Source organism: Hypanus sabinus, chromosome 10 (genome assembly GCF_030144855.1).
Source record: "Hypanus sabinus isolate sHypSab1 chromosome 10, sHypSab1.hap1, whole genome shotgun sequence".
Classification (NCBI taxonomy): domain Eukaryota; kingdom Metazoa; phylum Chordata; class Chondrichthyes; order Myliobatiformes; family Dasyatidae; genus Hypanus; species Hypanus sabinus.
In genome coordinates, this window is record NC_082715.1 from 145,922,067 (window position 1) to 145,947,227 (window position 25,161).

Consider the following 25,161-nt stretch of genomic DNA (forward strand, 5'->3'; position numbering starts at 1 on the left):
TCCCTGTTGCCGCCAGAGCTTGGCTGGGCATGGATTCTCCGCCTGATGGAGTAGACAGTTCACAAGAGTGGATTGACGTGTTAGGTGCGCGCAATGTGCGAGGCAATCATTAACAACCGGTAGAAGTTCGATCAGAACTAATGTGATTAATTCACCATTGCAGGGAATGGGTTGCTAATAAAGAAGATTCTAAAATGTGGCGACGCGCAGCTCGACAGGCCGGGAATTGGCGAGGATGTGAAGATCTGGGTGAAGATAATGCAGGAAAATGGAGAGGTCATACTGGGCCGACAGAAGATGTCATTCACTATAAACAGCAGGGATGTCATTAAGGTGGGTGAGCAGATGCGCTGCTGACACACAGCAAATCGCCACTTGACCTAAGCAACTGCAGATACCGTAGACCATAAGACAAGCAGAATTGGGCGATTTGGCGGTCGGATCTGCACCACCGTTCGATCATGGCTGATTTGTTTACCCTTTCAACGCCACCCCGTTGGAAATCACAGTGGCGAGTGTGTTGATCTCCCTCTCCATCTCTGCCTGCGGTGCACTTTCCCGGTATTTGCAACACTAAATTTTGCACTGTTTTCCCTTGTGCACTTATGTAGGACATGATCAGTCTGGATGAACCAACACCAATACCACACACAAGCAAACAGTGGGTCAGGCATCTGAGCAAAAGCTCAATAGAGTACATATATGCAGGTTGCAACGTAAGCATTTAAAGCTAAAATTCCAATCTGTAATTTCAACCAATGTGGAATTAACAAGCCAACAAATATATAGACCTCACAACTATTATTCATCCCTGTGATCACAGCTGGAATGTGCAGCACAGTACAAATTGTGCTCTCTTCAACTCATACCCATCTGTTTTCAATTCAGTGACAAATCTCATGGACATTTCTACTGTCATGGTATGGTATCCCCTCTGTGCAATCATACGCAGAGCTATAATTTATTTAAATGTAGATGCATGTCTGTAATTCCCATGTCCATAAATTAAACGTGCTCCTTATCAAATTGTGAAGGATTTCCATTTGTGAAAAAATTGAACTGCAAATACTTCAACCCACAATTGTCTGCAAAATATGTTTGGAGTTCTCCTCTGCAAAAATATGCACCAAATTAGACAGAATTGCATTGTATTTTCTATATAAACAATTCACTGGTGTGAACAGTGAATAGATTGTGTATGTTTTCAATTACTCTCATTGAATTTGTGCAGCAAATTTGTGAGGATAATTCAACAATTCGATAAAGGCATAAACTCCCATCAAGGTCTTAAATTAGGATCTAAATGATTACTGTTTATTATAATTAGTTTGCTGTTTTGGCATGGTTAGAGGCATGGCTAATATTGGAACTATACTATAGCTGAGATTTTACTTGTCCCATAACCTTTGTTGCATCCAGCTTCTTTATTATCACATGGACTATACGATTTCTCTGACACAGTAACTTTCAGAATCTTCTTTGCTGTCTAAGGCCCTGGAGATCTGCGTGCCCCTGATGTGCATACACGAAACAGCTCTGATTCTCACTGACTCCACCTTCTGTTCTGGAAGAGCCTCCAGGTAATGTTTCCTTTACCAATTAATCAAGTGCAGCTTTTACAGAACTACCAGCAACTGGGAATCAATATGAAGTTATAGGTTCAGAAGGAGTCACCAAATTAGATATCAATGTGGCCTGAAATCTGGGATTGATTTCGATGTAATTATGACCACAGTTTGTTTGAATATTAGTAGATCTCCTGTAGATCACTGTTGAGATTTTGAAGCTCTAACCCAGAGATTTCCTCTCTGGAAATCTGCAATTAAACACAAAATGATGGAGATACACATCACTTTAGGCTGCATTTTCTGGGGGGGGGGGGGGTTTAAGGATGGTGCACATCTGTAATCCCAGAATTAGAGGACATTTTTAACTCTTTGTAAGATACAGGTTTCAGATTGTTCTGGTTTTTGATTTAGAAAGCCCTGTCTGGTGAGGTTGACTGGAAGAGGCACAGGATCTATTTCATGTCTTAGCCAAAGAAGATATTCAATTTGATCCTAAGCGTACATGTGCTGTTGCTTACTTGTGTTCGTTCAAAGCACATTTTACCTAGTTTTAGGTGCTTTGTCCAACTTAGGCCTTCCTACTTTCTCTTATTCCTCTGAAGTGTCCTCTTGATGCAAAATCTTAGTCTTAATGTTGTTCGGTAGAAGAATTTGCCATGATTAAATGGGGCAGTGGGTTTAGTAGGCGGGCTGTTGCTTGGGTGTATTCTCCTCCTATTTTGTTTGCTGTCGATAATAACAAAAGGAGAGTTGATGATGGTGAATAATGTGATAGGTTACAGGAACACAATAAATTTCACATCACTTAAGTCAGTGTAATAAATCTGATTCTAACAATGAAAGGGGACAGGACTAATGGGAGCTGCATGAACTCGATGTGCTGAATGTCCCTTTTGTATTGTTAAAAGTATATGATAGAGTCATAGAGTTCACTCCAGAAAACATATGTACACATTTGTAAACATTTGAAAGGATAAGATCTAAGCAAAAACCAAGCTTGCTGAACCTCAGGAAGGTGGAAGGCAAGAGGACAGGTGACATCTGTGGAGAGAGAAGCAGAGTTAATGTTTCAGGTCAATGACCATTCATTAGTGTTCTGAAAGGTTAAAAAGAAAACTAATTTTAAGAAGTGGTGAATGGGGAGGAGGGAACAGAAATAGAGAACAGTGATTGGATGGAGAGGGGCTCATGGTGTGATTAAGTGGCTAAAGGATAATGATAGTGGAAGGTGAAAAAGAATGGAGTATGAATTAATGATGTGGGTTAAAGACAAGAAGTAGAACTATTTTCTAAAATTACCTGAAGGAAAGGACTGTGACTGTTGGAATATGAAATGCAAATAGCATGAATGCTAATTATCTGGAAGTATTGAGTGCTGAAGGCAGTGATATGCTCAATTTGTTTATGCTGATCTTTGTTGAAACCACATAAGAGGCCAAAGGCAGGGATCAGAATGAGATGAAGAATTTGTTACAAATAGCATTTGGGTAATAGTACAAAAGTTCACCACACAAAAAATGTCATAGGTGAAAAAGAAATTGCTTAGAATTTTGATTAAGTGAATTACTGGACTTATCTAATCAACCTGGACATAATATTTGTAATTCTAATACCTCTAGATTGCTTTTGGCTTCCTCTGGTGGTTTTATTCTCTTCACATCTGCTCTTTCTTCCTATTATTTCTGGCTGAGTATGGTGGAAATGTGGTTATGCTAATAAATTGATAATTAAGACAGCATATGTTCCCATTTCACTATAGCACTCCATGAATTAAAGCTGACAAAATATCAAACTGAAATGTTCCCTCAATTAAAGCAAAATTATTAGACTTATGAAAAAATCCAAAAAGTTCACAATAGTTAATAGTGGATGAGATTTGCTGTATTTACATGGTCTGATCTATGCATGGTTTTCCCTCCTGCCTTTATCAAACTGTTGCCAGTGAGTCAAAAAGGCAGCTCACCGCCATATTCTCCATGTACTTCTTCTTCATGTGCCTTGTGCCTTACACGCTTGGGCAGTCATGGCTCTCCACATCGAACAATCCCTCGCAGCGTCAATGATACCTCACACACTTAGATCTGTTAGTTCTTTCACAGTGTCCAGATATTTTCTTCTTTGCCTTCCTCTTCTGCATTTCGCAGGCATACGGCCTTGTAAGGCATTCTATTTCTCCCTTTCTGATGACATGTCCCAGGAATTTAAGTTTCCTCTCATTTAATGTTCTCATTAAAGATCTTTTTGTATGGGCACATTGGAGTACTGTCTCATTAGTTACCCTACCTCTATATGATATTTTCAGCATTCTTCTAAGAAACCATATTTCTGTTGCTTCTCAGTTTCTTTGGAGTTCCGGTGTTATAGTCCATGTTTCAGAAGCATACAAGATTGACCAGATGTAACATTTTAATAGCCTAAGCCTTGTTGTCATAGAAATGTGTCTGTTGATAAAAGTGGGTTTCATTTTTTGTAAGTTGGTTTTGGCAGTGGCAATTCTTCTTTTTATTTCTAAATTACTTCTAGCATCTTGTGATATAAAGCTACCAAGGTAATTAAAGCTGGTCTTTTGTTCAGTTTCTTGGTTACCGATGTACAACTGGCAGTTGGGAGCATCCTGCTGTTTTGATTTTACTCCATGTGCTAACGATAAGAAAAATAATGACCTTACTAGTGATGCTCAAATTCTTAGACTTTTTTTAAATATAAAGAACTGTTTGCATCCATTAAGGAAATAGATCTGGAAGTATGTTTCAAAGGTGTACTATTTAAACAATTTATCTATTTTCCTGGTTGTGCCAACTTTTTGCTGTTAATAGTTGGAAGCAAAAATCAATTTTACAGTTTTTATGCTTCTCTGTTGACTTTTCAGGGATGTTATAATTCACGCCTCAAAAAGAGTAACTGTATGTACTTTGTGAAAACATTTCCCTTCCTGTTTGCAGACTCCAGCTGATAACTCCAAACTGGAGAGTATTCATAATGTCCTCACTAAATTTTATTGACCTGAGGCAGATGTGTTTGTCTTTAAAGATGAATTCTCTGTGTACTGATTACTTTGTATCTGTTTTGCTTTTAGAAGTCAAACACTGAAGAATTTAGAAAGGCTATTAAATTGCACTCCATGCAATTGGCACCCATTGGGAAGTCTGTATTCTGCTGCTTTCAAAGAATGCTTATCCATGAATTTGCTGCGTGCCACAGTACATAGGATCTAGAAACATTCACCACAAAAAACATAAGAGATTCTGCAGATGCTGGAAATCCAGAGCAACACACAGAAAATGCTGGAGGGATTCAACAGGTCAGGCAGCATCAATGGAGAGGAATAAACAGATGATATTTTGGGCCAAGATCTGATCAAGGTTTTTGGCCTGAAATGTTGACTGTTTATTCCTCTCCATAGATGTTGCTTGACCTACTGAATTCCTTCAGCGTCTTCTGTATGTTATATTCAATGTTCCCTCTTTTTTTGTATTCTGCATGGGGCAACCATTGCTGTGAGCAGGAAATTTTTAAATGGCTTGAAAACCATGCGACGCTTTAAATGTTAAGAAAATTCCAGCTGTGCAGCAAAATTCCAGCTATGTGCATGGGAGGATTCCAGTTATTGCACGGCCATGCACCTGTTCCACTGAGAGGGAACAGTGGCTATATTCACTACACAACTCTCTTGTGATCCTGACCCTTTATGAGTGCTTGCTGGTGATATCGACCTATTTATGGGCACCATATCCATGGATAAAGCAAGATTTGGTTAGATGAACCAGTTAGTTATGTCCCTCTACAGGGATAAAGGGTGGCACAGTAGCTAGCAGAGCTACTGCTGAGCAACACCAGAGAACTGGATTCAGTCCTGATTTTGGAAGTTGTCGAAGTTCTCCCTGTGACAGAACAGTGAGCTCTGTCCCACATCCCAAAGACGTGCAGGTTGGTAAGTTAGTTGCTCCTAGTGTGTAGGTGAGTAATAGACTCTATGGGGAGAATAAATATGGGATATGTATAGGATCAGTCAGAGTCAGTGGCTAATGATTGGCACTGGCTCTGCGGTCCAATGGGTCTGCATGACTCACTCAATGACCATGACAATTTCCAATCATTTGTTTAATGGTTCAGCAGTGAAGCGTCAGAAGTGAAACCAGGGAGCAGAGTCCTCCTCGAGGTCGAACTCTTGTCAGTCAGTAGAACTTGTCTGGAGGTTACACCGAAAGCGGAGCAGTTACAAATGATTGGGGAGAAGCGGCAGGAAGGCAACCAGTACTTCCAAAGGAAGAACTATAAGATGGCAATCCTCTGCTACACCAGTGCTTTGGCAATCATAGATACAAACACCAAAGGTATTGAATAATTTTCCTGGAACAATGATACTTTTGATTGGAAATATTCATTATCTTCAATGTTTATAAGGAAATATTTCAGCTGTTAATGTTAAGTGAAATAGTATTGCCATCCTGAGCCTGGGAATTTATACAAACTAAGCATCACCTTCATTAGAAGACACAGAAGTAGAAGCAAGAATAGACAAAGCCTGTCACGGCAGCTCTATTATTCTATAAAGTCATAGCGAATCCTGGTCTTTGAGTCTACATTTTCTCCTTATCATCTCACATCTTGATTCCTTTCTTTATCGATCCTGATACTGAACACACCCAGCGACTGAGCGTTCACGGCTCACTTGGACAGAGAGTTACATGGAGTCACCACGCTCTAAATGAAGTGCATCAGAACACAAGAAAACAGCAGGAGGAGGTGGCCAATCTTTCAAGTTGTATGCCATTCATTATGATCAGGGCTGTCTGTCCCCACCTCATCTCCTCTTCTGTGCTCGTTCCCACAGAATTCAATTCCCTGATATTTCAAAAACTTACCTATTTCCACTTTAAATGCTCCAATGAAGGAGCCTCCATAGCCAGGGATTCACTATTTCTATAAGAAGTAGTTCCTATGCACCTCAGTTTTAAATGACCATCCTGTTATTTTATATATGTCCCCTCGTTCTATATTCCACCACTAGTGTAATAATTTCAGACCTGCCCTTTCATACCCTACCCTTCCAGGACCTTGACATTTCAACCAAACAAAATAATGTATGCAAAGCCGATTTCTTTTGTCACTTGTAATAGGGCAGCCCTCTCATCTCAAGAAATATTTCAGTCCTTAAAGGATGACTGTGCATCCTGTGTCAATGCGCCTTAGCTCCAGGTGCTACAGCTTCTCAGTGTCATGTGATTAGGCTCAAAGGGCCAGAAGGTCCCATTCTACATTATATCTCAATAAAGGAAGAAAGAACTTATTTTCCATCATATAAATCTCCCCTTCTTCCAATTTTCTGGTAAATGCCTGCAAAATATGACTCTCAAGGTAGTTAATGGTGTTATATGGTGAGAATAAAGTTATATTGACTTTGACATTTTTATATATCCACCTTGCAGTTTTGGTCTGATGGCTGTAATGTCAGATGTTTTGTGGTGCAGGTCACCGAACAGAAACATGTAGACTGAAGCAGTCTCCACTGTCCAAGGTGCTGATCTACTGATGTAAGAAATCCCAGTGCTTTCTATATGATGTCAAATCTGTTTTATATGTTTTTTCTTTTTATCTCACAATAACACCTCACTATTTGTGGGATCCTGCAGTGTACAAAATCGACTGGCACAAATTTCTATACTGCAATAATGACAGCAATAAGTGGCAATACCATGTTTATAATGAGATTGCGAATACATTTCAACAGTAATCACTAACGCACAGCCCTACCTAGAGCCTCTGCCCGTACAAGTGCACAAATTTCTTGAGGTGGTTGAGGGACAAGTGGATACTGATTAAAATGCCATGGTAGTGTCACATTCAACATAACACTACTACAGCTTGGGGTGTTGTAGTTTGGAGTTCAATTCTGGCGTTCTGTCTAAGAAAGTTGGCATGTTCTTCCTGTGTGCGCACGGGTTTCCTCCAGGTGCTCCAGTTTTCTCTGCCATGCCAAAGGCATACCAATCAGCAGGGTAATTGGCTGGATTTCTAACTAAAATAAATAAATAATCCTCAGTCCCTTATTTTTGTCTGTAACACTGGCAATGCCACCCCTCTGTTGCTGTCAGGTTAATGTTTGTCTGTGTCACCTTCTAAATCAATTGCTCCACTGCACTCCCTCCTGAACTCACATCCTCTGCCTCAGCAAATTCTAACTTCTTCAAAGCCTAGTGAGTCACTTCTTTCCTGCCCAATTGGGCATCTCTCACCATTCTCCCTGGTCTCTCTTGGCTATCAAATGAAGCTCCAAAGTTTTTATCCCTCCCCCTCATCTCTATAGTCACCTCCATCCATATCTCCTGGTTGTGCCAGTGTCTTCCCAGCCTCTTTCCATTCTTCAGCTTCAGAATCGGAATCAGGTTTATTATCACTGAAATACGGTGTGTCATGAAATATGTCGTTTAGCTGCAGCAGGACAGCGTAACGCATAAAATATACTACAAATTACAATGAGATATATAAGCAACACAAACAGAGCATAAATAGGGAGGGAGTGTTCATAGGTTCATTGTCCATTCAGAAATCTGATGGAGTGGAAGAAGTTGTTCCTAAAATATTAAGTGTGTGTCTTTAGACTCCTGTATTCCTCTCTGATGGCAGTAAGGAGAAGAGGCCATACACTGGGTGGTGGAGGTCCTTCATGGTGAATGCCTCCTTTTTGAGGCATCACCTTTTGAAGATGCCCTCGATGCTGTGGAGGCAAGTGCCCGTGATGGAGCTGGCTGAGTTTACAACCCTCTGCAGCTTTTTCCGATCCTGTGCAGTGGCCCTTCCATACCAGAGGTGATGTGACCTGTTAGAATGCTCTCTGCAGTAAAATATCTATGCACATTTGCTAGTATCTTTGGTGACATACCTAATTACCTCAAACTCCTCATGAAATATAGCTGTTGGCATGTCTTCTTTGTACTTGCATCAAAACATTGGGCCTAGGATAGATCTTTAGAGAACTTTAAGCTGCTCACCCTTTCCACCACTGACTCCTTACATAAAGACTGGTGTGTGATCCCTTGAATTCCACCTCTTGAAGTCCACAATCAATTCAACGTTGAGTGCAAGTTATGGCATAAACTTCTGTTTTCTCTGTGTTACTGCTTTGAACCTCATTGACTTGGGTGCCTCCCACTCTTCAACCCAATTTGGTTATAACCTTCCTATTCTCCTTCTTCTTCTACTGGTATTAGTTTTCATGATGCCTGTCAGCACAGCTTCATGTTAAATGTGCTTCATAACTGTAAGCCTTTGTTCTAATTGGTTCCCAGTCCATCAAATCCTCTGAAAGTGACACAATGAGTCACAAGAAATCTTAGTGAATTTAACTTGCTTGTTTCATTTTAAAAGAGGACAGTTGCCTCTTCTGATCTATGCTAGTGCCCATCAGAGCAATCCTGTCAGCCCCACTCCCTCTCTCAATTATTTGTTTCCCCTTACATGCCCTTGAAATCACATTTTATTCTTTGCTGCTCACTTACTTGATGGTAATGTTAACCTGCCAATTCATATTTGGGTTGTGGGGCAAAACCAGAGCACCCAGAAGAATCCACACAGTCACATGAAAAGTATGCAAACTCTGAGGTCAACATCGAGCACAGAGCATTGAAGCTGTGCAACTTGCAGCAACTGCCTGGACCTTTGTAACTATTTTTCATTACCCGTTGAAACTGGCTGGCATTGTGGAGATTGGGTTAATGTCATGTGGTTGATTTCAGGGCAGTCTGACAGCTGCATACTGCTGTGCTGGATAAGACATTTAATGCTACCTTGGTGTTCCAGATATCCTCAACCATGAAGACAAGAAAAGTCTTCTTGATGAAAAGGTGAAATGCTACAGTAATCTTGCAGCCTGCCACCTGAACACAGGACAGCTGGAGGAGGCTTTTACCTGCTGTGATATCGTCTTGCAGCACCAGCCTCAGCATTGCAAAGCCTTGTTCAGGAAGGGCAAGGTATGCAAGGACATAATGTGAAATTGCCAGGCAGCTAGTTTTTCTTGAGCCAAATTACAACCACAGACAAGTGTCAGAGGAGCAGTCATGTATTTGTTTTGTTATTCCTTTGATGGAGTTGGGGGGGAGGGGGGGTGGAGGGTGGAGTAGGAGAGGGATTTATCTACATAGTACTGTATATGGGGGTCTTCTATAAGCAACTTTAAGGCCCTTGGAAAACCATTGGAAATGGGTCAAGCAGCTTCTGCACATTATGTCCAGGAAATACATTGATCTCCCAAAAATTTGAGTCACAGTGACCTGGTATGCTGTAGTCCTAGGCTAGGGACTCAGTAAAGTCCAGGCATGGGATGCTGGCAATAATTTCTCATGCATTTCGGGGTGTTCATTTGAAAGGGTTTCAATGTTCAATAACTTCTGATCCCACCTCTATTAATGAGCATTTTCTTTGTAGATGTTGTTTTGCATCTACAGACAGTGGTGGATACAGCCCACTCCATTACTGGCAAAGCCCGCCCGCCTTTACATGCATTTACAAGGAGGGCTGCCACAAGAAAGCAGCATCCATTATCAAGGATCCACACCACCCAGGCCACACCGTTCTTGCTTCTGCCATGGGGTAGAGGTACGGAGCATTAAGTCCTGTATCTCCAGGTGCTGGGACATTCATCATCCTACAACCATCAAGCTTCTGAACCAGTGTGGATAAATTCACTGACCTCAACTCTAAACTGATTCCATAACCTACACACTCAGTTTCAGGGACCCTGCCACTCATGTTTTATAAAAAGTATTCATCCTTTCCCAGTGGAAGTTTTCATGTTTTACAACATTAAATCACAGTGGATTTAATTTGGCTTTATTGACACTGATCAACAGAAAAAGACTCTTTTGTATCAAAGTGAAAACAGATCTCTACAAAGTGATCTAAATTAATTACAAATATAAAACACAAAATAATTGATTGCGTAAATATTCACCCCCTTCAAATCAGTATTTAGTAATCAGCAATTACAGCTTTGAGTCTGTGTGGGTAGGTCTCTGTCAGCTTTGTACATCTGGACACTGCAATTTTTGCTGTTCTTCTTTACAAAATTGCTCAAGCTCTGTCAGACTGTGTGGGGATTGTGATTGAACAGCCCTTTTCAAATCCAGCCACAAATTCTCTAATTGGATTGAGGTCTGGACTCTGACTTGGCCACTCCAGGATATTAACTCTGTTGTTTTTAAGCCATTCCTATGTAGCTTTGACTTTAGACTTGGGGTCATTGTCTTGCAGGAAAACAAATCTTTTCCCAAATCACAATTCTCTTGCAGACTGCATGAGGTTTTCCTCCAGGATTTCCCTGTATTTTGCTGCATTCATTTTACCCTCTACCTTCACAAGCCTTCCAGGGCCTGCTGCAGTGAAGCATCCCCACAGCATGATGCAGCCACCACCTTGCTTCACGGCAGGGATGGTGTGTTTGTGATGATGTGCGGTTTGGCTTACGCCAAGCATAACGTTCAGTCTGATGGCCTAAAAGATCAATTTTGGTTTCATCAAACCATAGAATCTTCTTCCAGCTGACTTCAAAGTATCCCACATGCCTTTTGGCAAACTCTAGCTGAGATTTTATGTGTTTTTTTCAACAGTGGCTTTCTCTTTGCCACTCTCCCATAAAGCCATGACTAGTGAAGCACCCGGGCAACAATAGTTGTATGTGTAGTCTCTCCCATCTCAGCCACTGAAGCTTGTAACTCCTCCAGCGCTGTCACAGGTCTCTTGGTGACCTCCCTCACTGGACCCTTCTTGCACAATCACTCAGTTTTAGAGGGCAGCCTGCTCGAGGCAGATTTACAGCTGTGCCATATTTCCATTTCTTGATGATTCACTCAACTGTACTCCAAAGGATATTCAGTGACTTGGAAATGTTCTTGTATCCATCTTCTGACATACTTTTCAATAACCTTTCGTGAAGTTGCTCAGAGTGTTTTGTTTGTGTCCATGGTGGAGTTTTTGCCAGGATACTGACTCACCAGCAGCTGGAGCTTCCAGACACAGGTGTATTTTTACTCCAATCAGCCCTGACTGCACACAGGTGATCTCCATTTAACTAATCATGTCACTCGTGAAAGCAATTGGCTGCACCAGTGATGATCTGGTGTGTCATATTAAAGGGGGTGAATACTTAAGTAATCAATTATTTTGTGTTGTAATTTTGTAATTTAGATCACTGTGTAGAGATCTGTTTTCACTTTGATACAAAAGAGTCTTTTTCTGTTGATCAAAAAAATCAAATTAAATCCATTGTGGTTCAATGTTGTAAAACAATAAAACATGAACACTTCCCAGGGGGTAAATTTGTATTATTGGCACTGAATGTAACATACAGACATACAGGTATACACGATTTGTTTTCCTTTGCACATTTGTTGTTTGTCAGTCTTTATTTACATACATATAGTTCTTCATAAATTACATTATATTTCTTTGTTTCTGCAAGAAAAAGACTCAAGGTGGTACACAGTGACATATACATATTTTGATAATAAATTTACTTTGACGTTGATGTATTTGCACTAGCACATTCAGCATTTCAATATCCTATTCTACTTCAGGTACTTGAGCTACAAGAGCAGTATTTTCTCTCAATCAAATTTCTCAGAAAAGCTTTGCAGGTGGAGCCTGCAAACCAGGTAATTTTTACCTCAGTGATGCGTAAATTGAGTGAGTCAGCCACTGCACACTTCTCATGTGGTAGCTGAATTGTCTGTGAGTTTGCTGCTCCTGATTAAGCTATCTCTGGTCAACATGTCTTTTGCTCTGTTCTTTGTCACTGCTGTCTGTTCTCCATTCTGCTCCTCAATATACAAATTTCTTGTAGTTATTTTGGTCATTAGTGAGACTGAACCTAAACTACTGCAGGTGTGTTTGGTTTCCTTATCTAAAATACATACACATTCACTTTAGAGAAACTGATTGGGGCTCTGGTTGTCCTGCTCCCTTTATATTTACTGGGGCTTCAAATTTTGTACTCCCAATGCAACCCTAGTTCTTCTTCCTTTATACACACTGGTGCCATGTTTCCTGCAATCCCTTTAACTTACCAGGTTCATTGAAACTGTGTTATAATACTGTAGAACATCTAAAGAAAGTGAATTAGAAGTGTGTAGGGTTTTACTAGGTATGATTTCAAATTGTCTGGAAAATCTATCAGACCAACACCACTAAAGTCCCAAGCATTTCAGACCATGTGTTTTGATTTTGTGCCTCCAGGTTACTGTATTTATGACCCAAGTGTATGTACTCTCTAAAGCCTCTGTTATTCTGGTTCTGTTGTAGTTCAAATCCTGACCCATTGCCATTCATTTGGCTCTCAGACTTTTCACCTTTAAGTATAATTCTCTATTCCCAGAGGCAGAAACAGAACCGATATTAACGGGGACCAGTTTTCAAAAATTCAAACAATACTACAAAGCAATCCACTTGTCAGCCAAGAGAATCCTACAGCTGACTTATTTTGATGATATGGTCAGAACAGCCAAGAGCTCAGCTATGGCTAATTTTTAAAACATGAAAACACAAGCTGTCTTCAAAGTGCTTGAAAAAGGAGATTGTGTTACACATGGTTTATCCCATTAAAGTACAAGTGATCTGTGACATTCATTACATTCTCTAGTGGAGTTCACTGTAACACATGATATTACCGAATGACTGAGGGAACTGCAGTGAGGTGTGGAGAACTGACCATAACGCATCTGGCTCTGCCAGAGGGCACTGGTGCTGTTCACTAATTCCTGGGGCAACTTTGAGAAATAGACCTACTGCCAGTATGATCACTGGTCCTGGGAGACTGGAAGAAGCTATAGACAGTGACCCTGAATCTGCTTTAGTTTATTTTAATATGAAAACATCTGTTTCTGTAACACCATTTCCAAAAGCATCACAGACTGCATATAAACACACACAAAATGCTGGAGGAACTCAGCAGGCCAGGCAGCATCTATGGAGAGTCAAAATTTTGGGCCAAAAAATTGACTTATTTATTCCTCTCCCGAGATCATGTCTAATCTGCTGAGTTCCTCCAGTAGTTTATGTGTTTTGCTCTGGATTTACAGCATCTGCAGAATGCTTTGTGTCTATCCCTGTTCACAGTTACTGGGTTTATTCATGTTGTTCTATGCTATGTGACTTTCAGGATGTGTTGCTCTGTTGATCTATTATGAGTAATCACAGTGGCTCTCGTTTCTTTGGTCTTACAGCTGCTATCTCAGCATTCAGGTCTAATAGGTGCATGTCAGAACACAGGCTCGACTTTTGAGGGACATCACTGATTAATGACTGAATACTGTAATGATGGGAGAGGATGAATACAGAGGGACCAAACCAGCTTGAAGAACTGCAATAGGTGGGTTCTTTGTGCAATGGGATCACAGAAACCTTCAAGGGTTTGGCCAGGAATTCTTGACAGGAAATGATTGCTTACAAGAACTTCTCCAAGGAAGTCCTTGTAAGCAGTGATGTTACAGAGGTGCAGTTTGTGCTGTTCTGGGGAGGACAGGAATGCAGGAAAGTTCTTATACTTGCAGTGCATTCTCCTGTTGGCTGAAGCAAAATTAATGAAGGAGGGGTTTTAGTGATATTTTTAATGCAGAGGAACAGTGAGTTGTGCCTGGGTTCAGTGCCCAACACCCTAAAATGATCTTGAGGCAAGGAAACAGAGACCTTTGTCAAATAAATGTGCATTAGAACCTACAGATAGTTACAGATCTCAGTGAGGACAAAAAACTTTGAGTGTAGGCCCTTCAAAAGGCAGTTTTAGTGGATCATAAACACAGGAGATTGTGCAGATGCTGGAAATCCAGAGTAACACACAAACACACACAAAATGCTGGAGGAGCTCAGCAGGTCAGGTAGTATCTACGGAGAAGAATAAACAGTTGACGTTTTTAGCAAAGACCCTTCAACAGGACTGAAAAAGAAGGGGGAAGAAGCCAGAATAAGGAGGTGGCGGGGGGGATGGGGAGAGAAGGAGTACAAGCTAGAAGATGATAGCTGAAGCCAGGTGAATGGGGGATGGAGTGATAAGCTGGGAGGTAATAAGTGGAAAAGGCTGAAGAAGAGGGAGTCTGAGAGGAGAGGACAGTGGACCATGGGAGAAAGAGAAGGGGCACTGGAGGGAGGTGATACACAGGTGAGGAGAAGGGTAAGTGAGTGCCAGAGATGATGCTTGGTGGCCAACTCTTTAATTCCAATTCTCCACTCCCATTCTGATATGTTGGTTTATGACCTCCTCTACTGCCATGACAAGGCCATTCTCAGGTTGGAGGAATAACTCCTCAAATTCCATTTGGGTAGCCTCCAACCTGGTGGCATTAACATCTATTTCTCTATCTTTTGGTAATTTTCTCCTCCCCCTCCTCTCTTCTTCCATTCCTCATTCTGGCTCCCTGCTTTACCTCTTCTTTTCTCCTCACTTGCCAATCACTTCCCCCTGGTGCCCCACCTCCTACCCTTTTCTCCCATGGTCCACTCTCCTCTATCGGGTTCCTTCTTCCTCAGCCCTTTTCCACCTCTCTCCTCCCAACTTATCACATTATCCCCTTCTTCCATCCACCTGGCTTCAGCTAACACCGTCTAGCTTGGACCCCTTCCCCTCGCCCCACACGCTTACTCCAGCTTTATCCCTCTTGCTTTGCATTCCTAATGAAGAACCTCTGTCCAAAACGTCAACTGTTTATTCCTTCCCAGTGATGCTGCCTGGCCTGTTGAGTTCCTCCAGCATTGTATGTGTTAATCACAGTTTCAGGGGAATAGGGTAAGTACAAGCTAGCTGTTTTATGTTTTGTCATTATTCAGCGGAGTGAGGTGAAATAAGGATTTTGGGCTTTGTGCTATAGTTAACACCTTCTGAAAGAGTTTTATCCTCTGCTCACCATTAGGTTCATTTTCAACTGCGATTTTTTTTCCCCAGAAATATTGCAAGTAAATCTTTAGTTGAAAACCTGTAGGAGGGCTTTAAAAGTCAAGTAGCATGCGTATAGAGAAGGTTTATAAAGATATGGGGCAAACATGGGCAAATGAGACTAGATGGATGGGTATCTCCCATCCAAACTTTGAAATCCATCCATTATCCATCATCATCCCCCACCATCCAGGCCATGCTCCTTCTTGTTAAACCATCGGGAAGGAGGTGCAGGAGCCTTAGGTTCCACACCACTAGGTTCGGGAACGACTATTACCCTACAACCATCAGACTTCTGAATCAACATGGATAACTTAACTCACCTCAACTCTGAACAGATTCCACAACTGTGGACTCATTTTCAGGGCCTCTACACCTCATGTTTTCAGTAGTATCTATATTTATTTGTACAGTTTGACTTTTGTTCATTGGTTATGTGTCAGTCTTTGTTTATGTATAGTTTTTCATTGCTTCTGTTGTATTTTTTTTTGTTTCCCTGTAAATCCCTGTAAGAAAATGAATCTGAAGATAGTGGATGGTGATGTATATATACTTTGATAATAAAGTAACTTTGAATGAGACTTTTGGATGGGCATGGAGCAGTGGGCTGAAGGGCCTATGCCCATACAGTATGTCTGTATGCGATACAGAAATCAGAAAGAAATCCAGGTCCAGTGTAAACTAGTCCTTCAATAGTTTGGGTTTTTAAAGATTCATGTACTGCAGCAAAAAGCATAACTTGCTATCTTATTTGCACCGAATAAATCAATTTCAACCACTTAGAATGGGCATTTCTCATACTTGCAAGTTAAATCAAATTAGGTTTAAACTTACTTAGAAGGTAGGGGTTTGTCTCTCAGTTCTACACAGTAAACAGTTCCAGCAGAATTCTGGGCTACTATTAGGACCATAGACCCTAAAGCATGCATATCTGCCAGAGCCAGTGTCAGCGTTCACAGGAGATGCTGGCAGTAACACTCTGGTTATTGAACAGCAAACTGCAGAGCACAGCAGAGCAGATGCCCTCAGCATGGCAGAATTAGGGTCACAACACTCCACTGGAGCCAGAGGTGGTAAACTCAGTTGCTGTGGTTGGAATCACAGTTACGTGCAGAGCAGAATCAGAGAGAGAGCAGGACTAACATTACCCTCCCCTTCACAATTAAAATGCTATGTATTTGTGCACCAGTTCTAAGGTTGGTGTTATGATATTACTATGGCAGTGAAGTCAAGTTTCTATAGAACACAGAGCATAGAATGGTACAGCACAGGAACAGGCCCTTCAGCCCATGAATGTCGTGCTGAACCAGCTAAAAGACAAATCAAAAACACCCTAACACTAATCCCTTCTGTCGACACCATGTCCATATCCCTCCATCTTCTTTGCATTCATGTGCCTATCTCAACATCTCTTAAAAGCCTCTAATGTATCTGCTGTTACCACCACACCAGGCAGCGCATTTCAGGCATCCAACACTCTCTTGAGTAAAAACTTATCCCTCACATCCCCTTGACTCTACCCACTCTCACCTTCAATGCTTGTCCTCTGGTAATAGACATTCCAACTCTGCGAAACAGATACTCTCTGTCCATTTTATCTGTGCCTCTCATAATCTTGTAAACCTCTATCAGATCTCCCCTCAGCCTCAGGTGCTCTAGAGAAAACAACCCAAGTTTATCCAGCCTCCCGTGATAGCACATGCCCTCCAAACCAAGCAGCATCCTGGTAAACTTCTTCTGCACCCTCTCAAAAGCCTCAACATCCTTCCTATAGTGGGGTGACCAGACTGTACAACAGATGTAGCTTAACCAGAGTTTTATAAGGTTGCAACATAACCACCTGATTTTTGAACTCAGTGCTTCATCTAATAAAAACAAACATTCCACAAGCCTTCTTTACCACTGTATCGAACTGTGTAGCCACTTTCAAAAAGCTGTGAGCTTGGATCTCAAGATCTCTCTGCTCAGCAACACTGCTAAGGATCTTGCCCTTAACAGTGCACTCTCTCCTTGTATTTGCCCTACCGAGATTCAACACCTCACATTTATCTTGGTTAAACACCATCTGCCATTTCTCGGCCCATACCTGCAACTGATCTACATTGAGCTGTATTCTTTGCCAGTCTTCTACACTATCCACAACTCCACTGATTTTATATCATCCACAAACTTACTAACCCACCCATCTACATTTTCATCCAGGTTACTTATATACATTACAAACTGCAGAGGTCCCAGCACAGATCACTGTGGAACACCACTAATAACAGATCTCCAGCTTGAATAAATTCTTTTAACCACTATCTTTTATGTGCAAGCCAGTTCTGAATTCAAACTGCCAGTTCGCTTCGGAGCCCATGCATCATAATCTTCTGGATTAGCCTTATCTCTATAATGGGGGTTGATTCACAATTCCAGTTTTGCACCTGGGAAATAAATATAAAATCCACCTCTATATTCATACTTATTGGTAAGTAAATGATAATCATTGTGCTGGGATAGCCTTACCTCTGTAAAAATTTGTCCAAGCCTGCTAACTTATCCCCTCTGAATAAGCACACTCTTATAATCTTAGAAATAGACTATAAAAGCCTCACCTTGTCTACTTGTTCTTCGTACTTATCCAAGTAAGGTTTAATAATCATAGGGTTCATGCCTCGATCACGATTTCGGGCAATGGTTTGCAGACCCCTATTATTCACATTTGGAAAAGCTTTATTTCACTCCCAGCTACCCTGATAAAATTCTTTAAATAGATGTCACTTGGTTTTTGACCCATCTAGGAAAGGAAAATATGTCCCTAGTGTTCATGATATTTTGGTCCCTCAGATATTTTTTTGTCTTTCACAGCTCAATTAAATCTTACCTTAGCTTACTTTGATCCTAAGAAAACATACCCAGCATATGCAATTTTCACCAAAAGCTAAAATTTTGGGAGACCTGGCATCATTCTCACTCTGCTCACTCTGGTGGAATCAAATCTTTCCTGTAAAGTGGAGACCATAAACTGTACTTAGTATCCAAACTGTAGTTTAATTAGGATAAGTGGTTCATTAAGTAATGGTGCAGGGGACCCATAGCCTGGCGGCCATGCCCACCACCATTATATATCAGAACCTCAGGAGCCCATTGAATCAGTGATTGAGTTAGTTCCACACATCACAATGCATGAGTCACCAGTGAACGAGTTTCCAGATCAGGAGCGTTCAGATGGAAAACTAGAAACTAAAAAGCATCACTGGTTGCATATTACCAAAGCAATCTAACCTTTTCAATTAATGTTTGCATCTGCAGGAAATTGAGAGGGCAATGAAACTTGTATTTGACAAGTGGGCAGCGAAATCTGAAGGTACCAGCAACGCTAAAATGGTGAATGAATGTTCACTGTTCTTGGTAGGTCCGAGATCTCTCACGGATGGAATTTTCTTTGCTATTTTATGAATGAAATAAGTTATCCATAGACAGTACACTTTCAATTGACTTTAGATATTCTGTTTAGGACCGACAGCACATAATAACCAAACCCTGCAATAAACTACGACAACTTAAATAGGGTTAACTGGTACAGTGTTACATTGCAGCTCGACATAACTGGTCAGATAATGTGGCTGGTCAAACAGCTGGTCTGAAATAGCAAAGTATCCAACTTCCTTGTATTTAATAGCAGTATTTACAGTCGTAACTAAATATCGGACCAATTTAAGATCCAAGTAACACACATAAAATGCTGGAGGAACTCAGCAGGCCAGGCAGCATCTATGGAAAAGAGTAAACAGTCAACGTTTTGGACTGACACTCTTCATCAGGACCTGAATGAAAGGAGGCAGCAGACAGAATAAGGTGGTGGTGGCAGCAGATTCTAAGTGGGACTAGGTGAGGGTAAAGGTGAGTGGGTGGGTGGGGAAGGGGAGATGAAGTAAGACGCTGAGAGGGTATTAGTGAAATAGACGAAGGGCTGAAGAAGGAGATTAATAGGAAAGGACAGTTGACCATGGAAAAAAGGGAAGGAAGGGAATCAGAAAGAGGTGATGGGCAGGAGAGGAGAAGAGCAAGGGTGAGAGGGTAACCAGTACAAGGAACGGAGAAAGAGGGGGGGATAAATTCCCAGCAGTTAGAGATATGGATGTTCATGCCATCAGGTTGGGCCCATGTTATTTGTGCTGACCTTTTAACTTGAGATCAATCTAACCCTCCACTTTTGTTAAGTGCTCCTAATGTATCTGTCTCTTCCACCAACCCTGGCAGGGTGTTCCACACCCTGAGTGTACTGAGTTTACACTCTCTGAGTGTGAAGAACATCCCCCCTATCAATTCTAACCAAACTCCGTTAGAGAAGCGTTAGATTGATCTCAGTGTAGGTTAAGGTCAGCACAACATTGTGGGCCAAAGGGCCTTTACTGAGCTGTAATGTTCTGTCTCAATCAAATCTAACTAAACTCGTGTCTTAGACATTTGACATTTTCTTTGTTTAAATTCAAGGTTTTGGATGAAACTAAAAATCATCTTTGATATATATGATATTCCATTATTACTTATCATCTCTCTTCACTAAAGGTCTCTTAAACATATGATTGATTAACATTTCACAATTGTAATTCTAAATCTGCTCGAAGCCTGTTGGCTCTTCCATATCCTGATCTATGTAACTATACTGACGAAGGGTCTCGGCCCGAAACGTCGACAGCGCTTCTCCTTATAGATGCTGCCTGGCCTGCTGTGTTCCACCAGCATTTTGTGTGTGTTGTTCTGTGTAACTATAGAAATGTTTCAAATTAGATGCATTGATGTGCCACCCAGTTTCTTAAGGTAGTTACACTGGGATAATTTGATTGCAACCTCGTGTATTTGCACCTACTTGAGTAATGCCTTGTTTATTTAGTATTTGTCCAACTCTTCTTTAATAAGCATAGTCTCTGCTTGCACAGAGTTTTGGGAAGACAATTTGAAAGATTCACTATCCTCTTTTGGACCCCATGAATTTGTAACAATTACATTGTTTATCACGGCATTGTTGAGCCCTGTGGTGGCAATGTTGACATTAAATTTCAAGAGGAATGAGTATCATGTAACAAATTTAATCTTAGTAAGAGTTGGCTGTCTGTATCCTCTTCTTCCACCACTATCCCTCACCTACCCTTGGCCTCTCAGGCTTCCCTCTACTCCTCATCACGCACTCCTTTTAACCAGTTCCCTTCTACCACCACCACTCTCCACATCTGCCCTACCCCCAACATCTCACCATCTTAACAAGGTAGGGTTGTCCTAATCTGTATCTATTACACCATGAGCCTCTGTAGCCAGCACATCATTCTTCGTAGTTTCCACTATCTAAAAGAGGAAACTACCAATAAAAATGAACATATTTCCCTTCCCCGCCACCCTCTTCACTTCCCATATGTATGTGACTCCCTTGTCCAATCCCCCCCTCTCCCCACTAATCTCCCTCCTGCCACTTATCCCATAAGCATGACACCTACCCATACACCTCCTCCCTCAGCATCATTCAGGGCCCTGGAAAGGTTCTTCCAGTTGAGGAGATACATCATTTGCAAATCTGTAAGGGTTGTCTCTTGTATCTAGTGTTCCCAGTGCAGCCTGCTCTACATTGGTGAGATCCATGCAGAATGAGGGATTGCTTTGACCAGCACTTTCACTCTGCCTGCCACAAAAGGTAGGATCTCTTAGCTATCCATTTTATTTAGACATCCCATTCCCATTCTGAAATGTCAGTCCATGGCCTCCTCTACTGTCATGATGAAGCCAAACTCAAGTTGGAAGAGCAACATCTTATATTCTCTCTGGTTACCCTCCAACCTGATGGCATCAACAGCAATCTATCTAACTTCTGGTAATTTCTCCCCCTCTTCCTTCTCTCTTTTTCCATTGTTCATACTGGTTACCCTCTCACCCTTTCTCTTCTCCTCACCTGCCCATCACTGTTTCCTGGTTCCCTTCCTTCTTCCCTTTCTTCCATGGTCAACTGTCCTTTCTTATTAGATTCCTTCTTCTTCAGCCCTTTATCCATTTTTACCAATATCCTCCAACATCCACCCATTCCCCACCTACCTTCTCCCTTACTGAGCCTCACCAATAATACGCTGGCTTCTACTCATTCCCCTCCCGCCACCTTCTTATTCTGGCTGCTGCCTCTTTCCTGATGAAGAGTGTCAGCCCAAAACGTGGACTGTTTACTCTTTTCCATAGATGCTGCCTGTCCTCCGGCATTTTGTGTGTGATTTCCAGTACCTGCAGATTTTCTTGCCTTTGACAGATTTAAGATGGTGGTTGGAGTGATGAGAGGGTAGAAGAGATTTGTTAAAATGTAGTTCACTGTCTCCATCTGGAAAGCCCAGCCTGATAGAATGATTAAAGGGTATTCAACGGGAACTAAATGAGGTTGGAGAAAGAAAGTACTTTAGGGTTAAGGACAAGGAACAGGACAAAATGAAAACAATTTTTTCCAGTTTCTTCCTTCTCAATCATTCTCTAATTAACACAGTTCTTTTCCCAAAAAGGAACACTTACTTCTGGTTTGCTCAACATTTTTTTTCTGCATTAAAAAGTTCTAAAGTAACGCAAGTCTGTTTTCTCTTCTCATTGGTGGAAATAAAATCACTATATTATTGCAGTTAACACAACATATTTCCGATTTTCGATTCAGTACATTTTTTCTGTGCTCTTCCCTGGTGTCATTCACTGATGGTGGATGTGTTCTGTTACTGTTTGTTCATGAAATGATAGGATCAGTGTTTGAGGCTGTTAACTACGTATGCACATTTTAAAAAGCAAAGACCAACATGCCCTGGACAAAGGGTACAACTGCTCCATGATGTTTATTTCTTGGTGCTTCTTTACCTCTCACTGCAGAGCCATTAGTGAAATATATACAATTCCCACTGCTTTCTGCATGAACTTGTACATTCTCCCCACGACCATGTGGGATTCCTCCAGCTACTCCGGGTTTCTCGCATATCCCAGAGATGTACGGTGAGGTTTTTGAGTTGTGGGCGTGCTACATTGGCGTTGGAAGTGTGACAACATTTGTGCACAGCTCAGCACAATCCTTGCTGATCTGATTTATCACAAACAACACATTTCACCCTGTAAAGCTAATCTTTAAGATGCTCCTTAAAGCCTACCCCTTTGATGGTGATTTTGGTTAAGTGTCCTGATGCAAGTAGTAACTATGGTTATTGCTACAGGCTGATGAAAGCAAGGTTAAACCAGCAGAGAATCATTCAGAAATGCCAGAAGAATGCCAAAGGACTTAAGAGACGCTGACCTCTGAGGCTGAGTTAGGTATGTTTGTTATACTGCTATCTCAACTGTTGGTGTGCTCAGAGATGATCTAACATTCCATGTTAAGGAGTTGGTGCTGGAACTGGATGAACTCTGGACCATTCAGGAGGCTGAGGGGGTGATAGATAGGACATATAGAGAGGTAGTTACACCCGAGACCCAAGGTGCAGGACGCAGGAGACTGTGTGACAGTCAGAAAAGGGAAAAGGGTTAAACAGCCAGTGCAGAGTACCCTTTTGGCCAGCCTCTCAAAAACAGGCACACCACTTTGGATATGGGGTTGGGATATGCCCTAGCAGAGGAAAATCACAGCGGTCAGGTCCAGGCCACCAAGTCTGACTCCATGACTCAGAAGGTGGGGGGGTGGGAGGGGTAGAGAAGAGGTGAGGTGTGGTGGCAGGGAATTGTTAGAAAGGAGGTTCAAGAACAAGATTCCAGGATGGCATGTTGTCTCCTGGGTGCCAGGATCAGGGAACCTCAGATCGACTCCACAGCATTCTTCAGTGGGAGGGGGAGCAGCCTGAGGTCACGGTCCATTTAGGTGGCAATCACATAGGTAGGAAGAAGGACGAGGCTCTACAAAGTGAGTTCTGGGAGTGTGTGCAACACACACAAAATGCTGGAGGGATTCAGCAGGCCAGGCAGCATCTGTGGAAAAGAATAAACAGTCGATGTTTAGGGCTGAGACCCCTCTTCAGGTCAGTCCTGAAGAAGGGTCTCATCCCAAAACGCTGACTGGATAAAGTTCAAAAAAGCTCAAAGTAAAATTTATTATCAGAGTACCATCATGTCACCGCATACTTAGCAAATCTATAAAACAGTAATTGTAAACAACAAACTGCAAATGTAAATATAAATAAATAGCAATAAATAATGAGAACATGAAATAACAAGATAAAGAGGATCATGAGAGTGTGGAATGAGCTGTCAGTGCAAATGGTGCATGTGTGCTTAATCTCAGTGTTTAAGACACATCAGGATAGGTACGTGGATGGCAGGGGTAAGGAGGGCTGTGATCTGGGTGCAGGTCAGTAGGACTAGGCAGTTTAAATGGTTCGGCAAGGACTAAATGAGCTGCTGGGCCTGTTTCTGTGCTGACCTTTTCTATGACTCAATGTCACAAAGACAAAGTGACAACAAAACAATAGAATAAGTTTTGCAGGAATGGTTAACACATATTCTTCAACCTGGTTCTCTGTGGGGACGTTGTTTGAAGACTTGACCAAGCACTGAATCCAGCGCACCAATGAGGGAAATACAACTCTTTGGCATGTCCGAAGTTTCATATGGTGCCATATTTGGCTGATCGGAGAGATTCTATTTCAACCTAACCTGATATTGTATGTTCTGCTGACTGTGTTAGGCATGCTATGTTGGCATTGGAATGTGTGGCAACACTTGCAAGTTGCCCACAGTGCATCCTTCTTGTCAAACACAGTGTAAATGTTAATGGTTGTTAATGTCGCTCCATGTTTCAATGTAATAAATAAATTTGAATCTGAATGATATTAATAGAAAAGGCATTCTGCCAGTAGCCTCCATAAAATGAAGCACTGGAAGAAAATCACCGTGGCAAAAGTTGATTGGCAAACTAAGTTGCTCTCCAACGGTAATTTCATCATCCCACCTTCCCCCTTGCCCCAGAATGGGCAGAGATGGGTTTACAGCACCTCAGCACCCTTCTCCAAGCTGTCCTCCTATTAGGCATTGCTCCCCCAATCAAGTAATCTTTTTCAGAACTACAATCTTCTTCCTAACTTCATATATGTTGGCACCATGATTAAAAGTATAATTAACAATTTCAACAGTATTGCCATTTAACACTGACAAAGCTTGCAACCGAAGCTTATCACAGCCGAACACAATGAATATGTAATCTTTGCAGACTTAATGTACCACAACTGATATCAAACATCAATGCATTTAAAAATAAATTGACAGTGTCTTGGCTTCGGGTTCAAGTTGAATTTGTTCCAGTGCAGATGAATTTCCTCTTCCTCCAATGTGGCTTGATTTGCCTGTCACGGTCAGAAGTAGTTTGGAATGTACTGACACACAATAAATGTTCTCTCTTTTTCACCTAGGTTCAACCACTGAAGAATACCTCTTATCATGTCCATCATCCGCTGCTCATCAGAATTCTAATTCTTATTCACATTATGGGTTCCAATTAGTATCTTTTGCTTCTAGTATACAAAAAAGGAAAATGATGTTAAAATTCTTAACATAATTTGTTGGATACACTCCAACTTTCTTGCAGATATTGCAATTCATGTTCAACTGCAGAATATATTTCATTTAATATGATGAAAAGGATCATAGAAGACTGATTAATCGTTACAATACTTTGAATCTAACGACGTTTTAAATTTC

At 41.4% G+C, this 25,161-nt stretch overlaps 1 protein-coding gene across 1 annotated transcript; it reads left to right on the forward strand.

The window, feature by feature from the left end:
* On the forward strand, positions 1-25,140 carry LOC132400382 (peptidyl-prolyl cis-trans isomerase FKBP8-like). Its single transcript, XM_059981328.1, has 9 exons — positions 1-84; positions 164-333; positions 1,492-1,580; positions 5,682-5,902; positions 9,369-9,541; positions 12,143-12,220; positions 18,784-18,882; positions 22,692-22,788; positions 24,873-25,140. The coding sequence occupies exons 1-8, from the start codon at positions 30-32 to the stop codon at positions 22,758-22,760; spliced, it is 954 nt and encodes a 317-aa protein (XP_059837311.1). The 5' UTR covers positions 1-29; the 3' UTR covers positions 22,761-22,788; positions 24,873-25,140.
* The last annotated feature ends 21 nt before the right edge of the window (positions 25,141-25,161 follow it).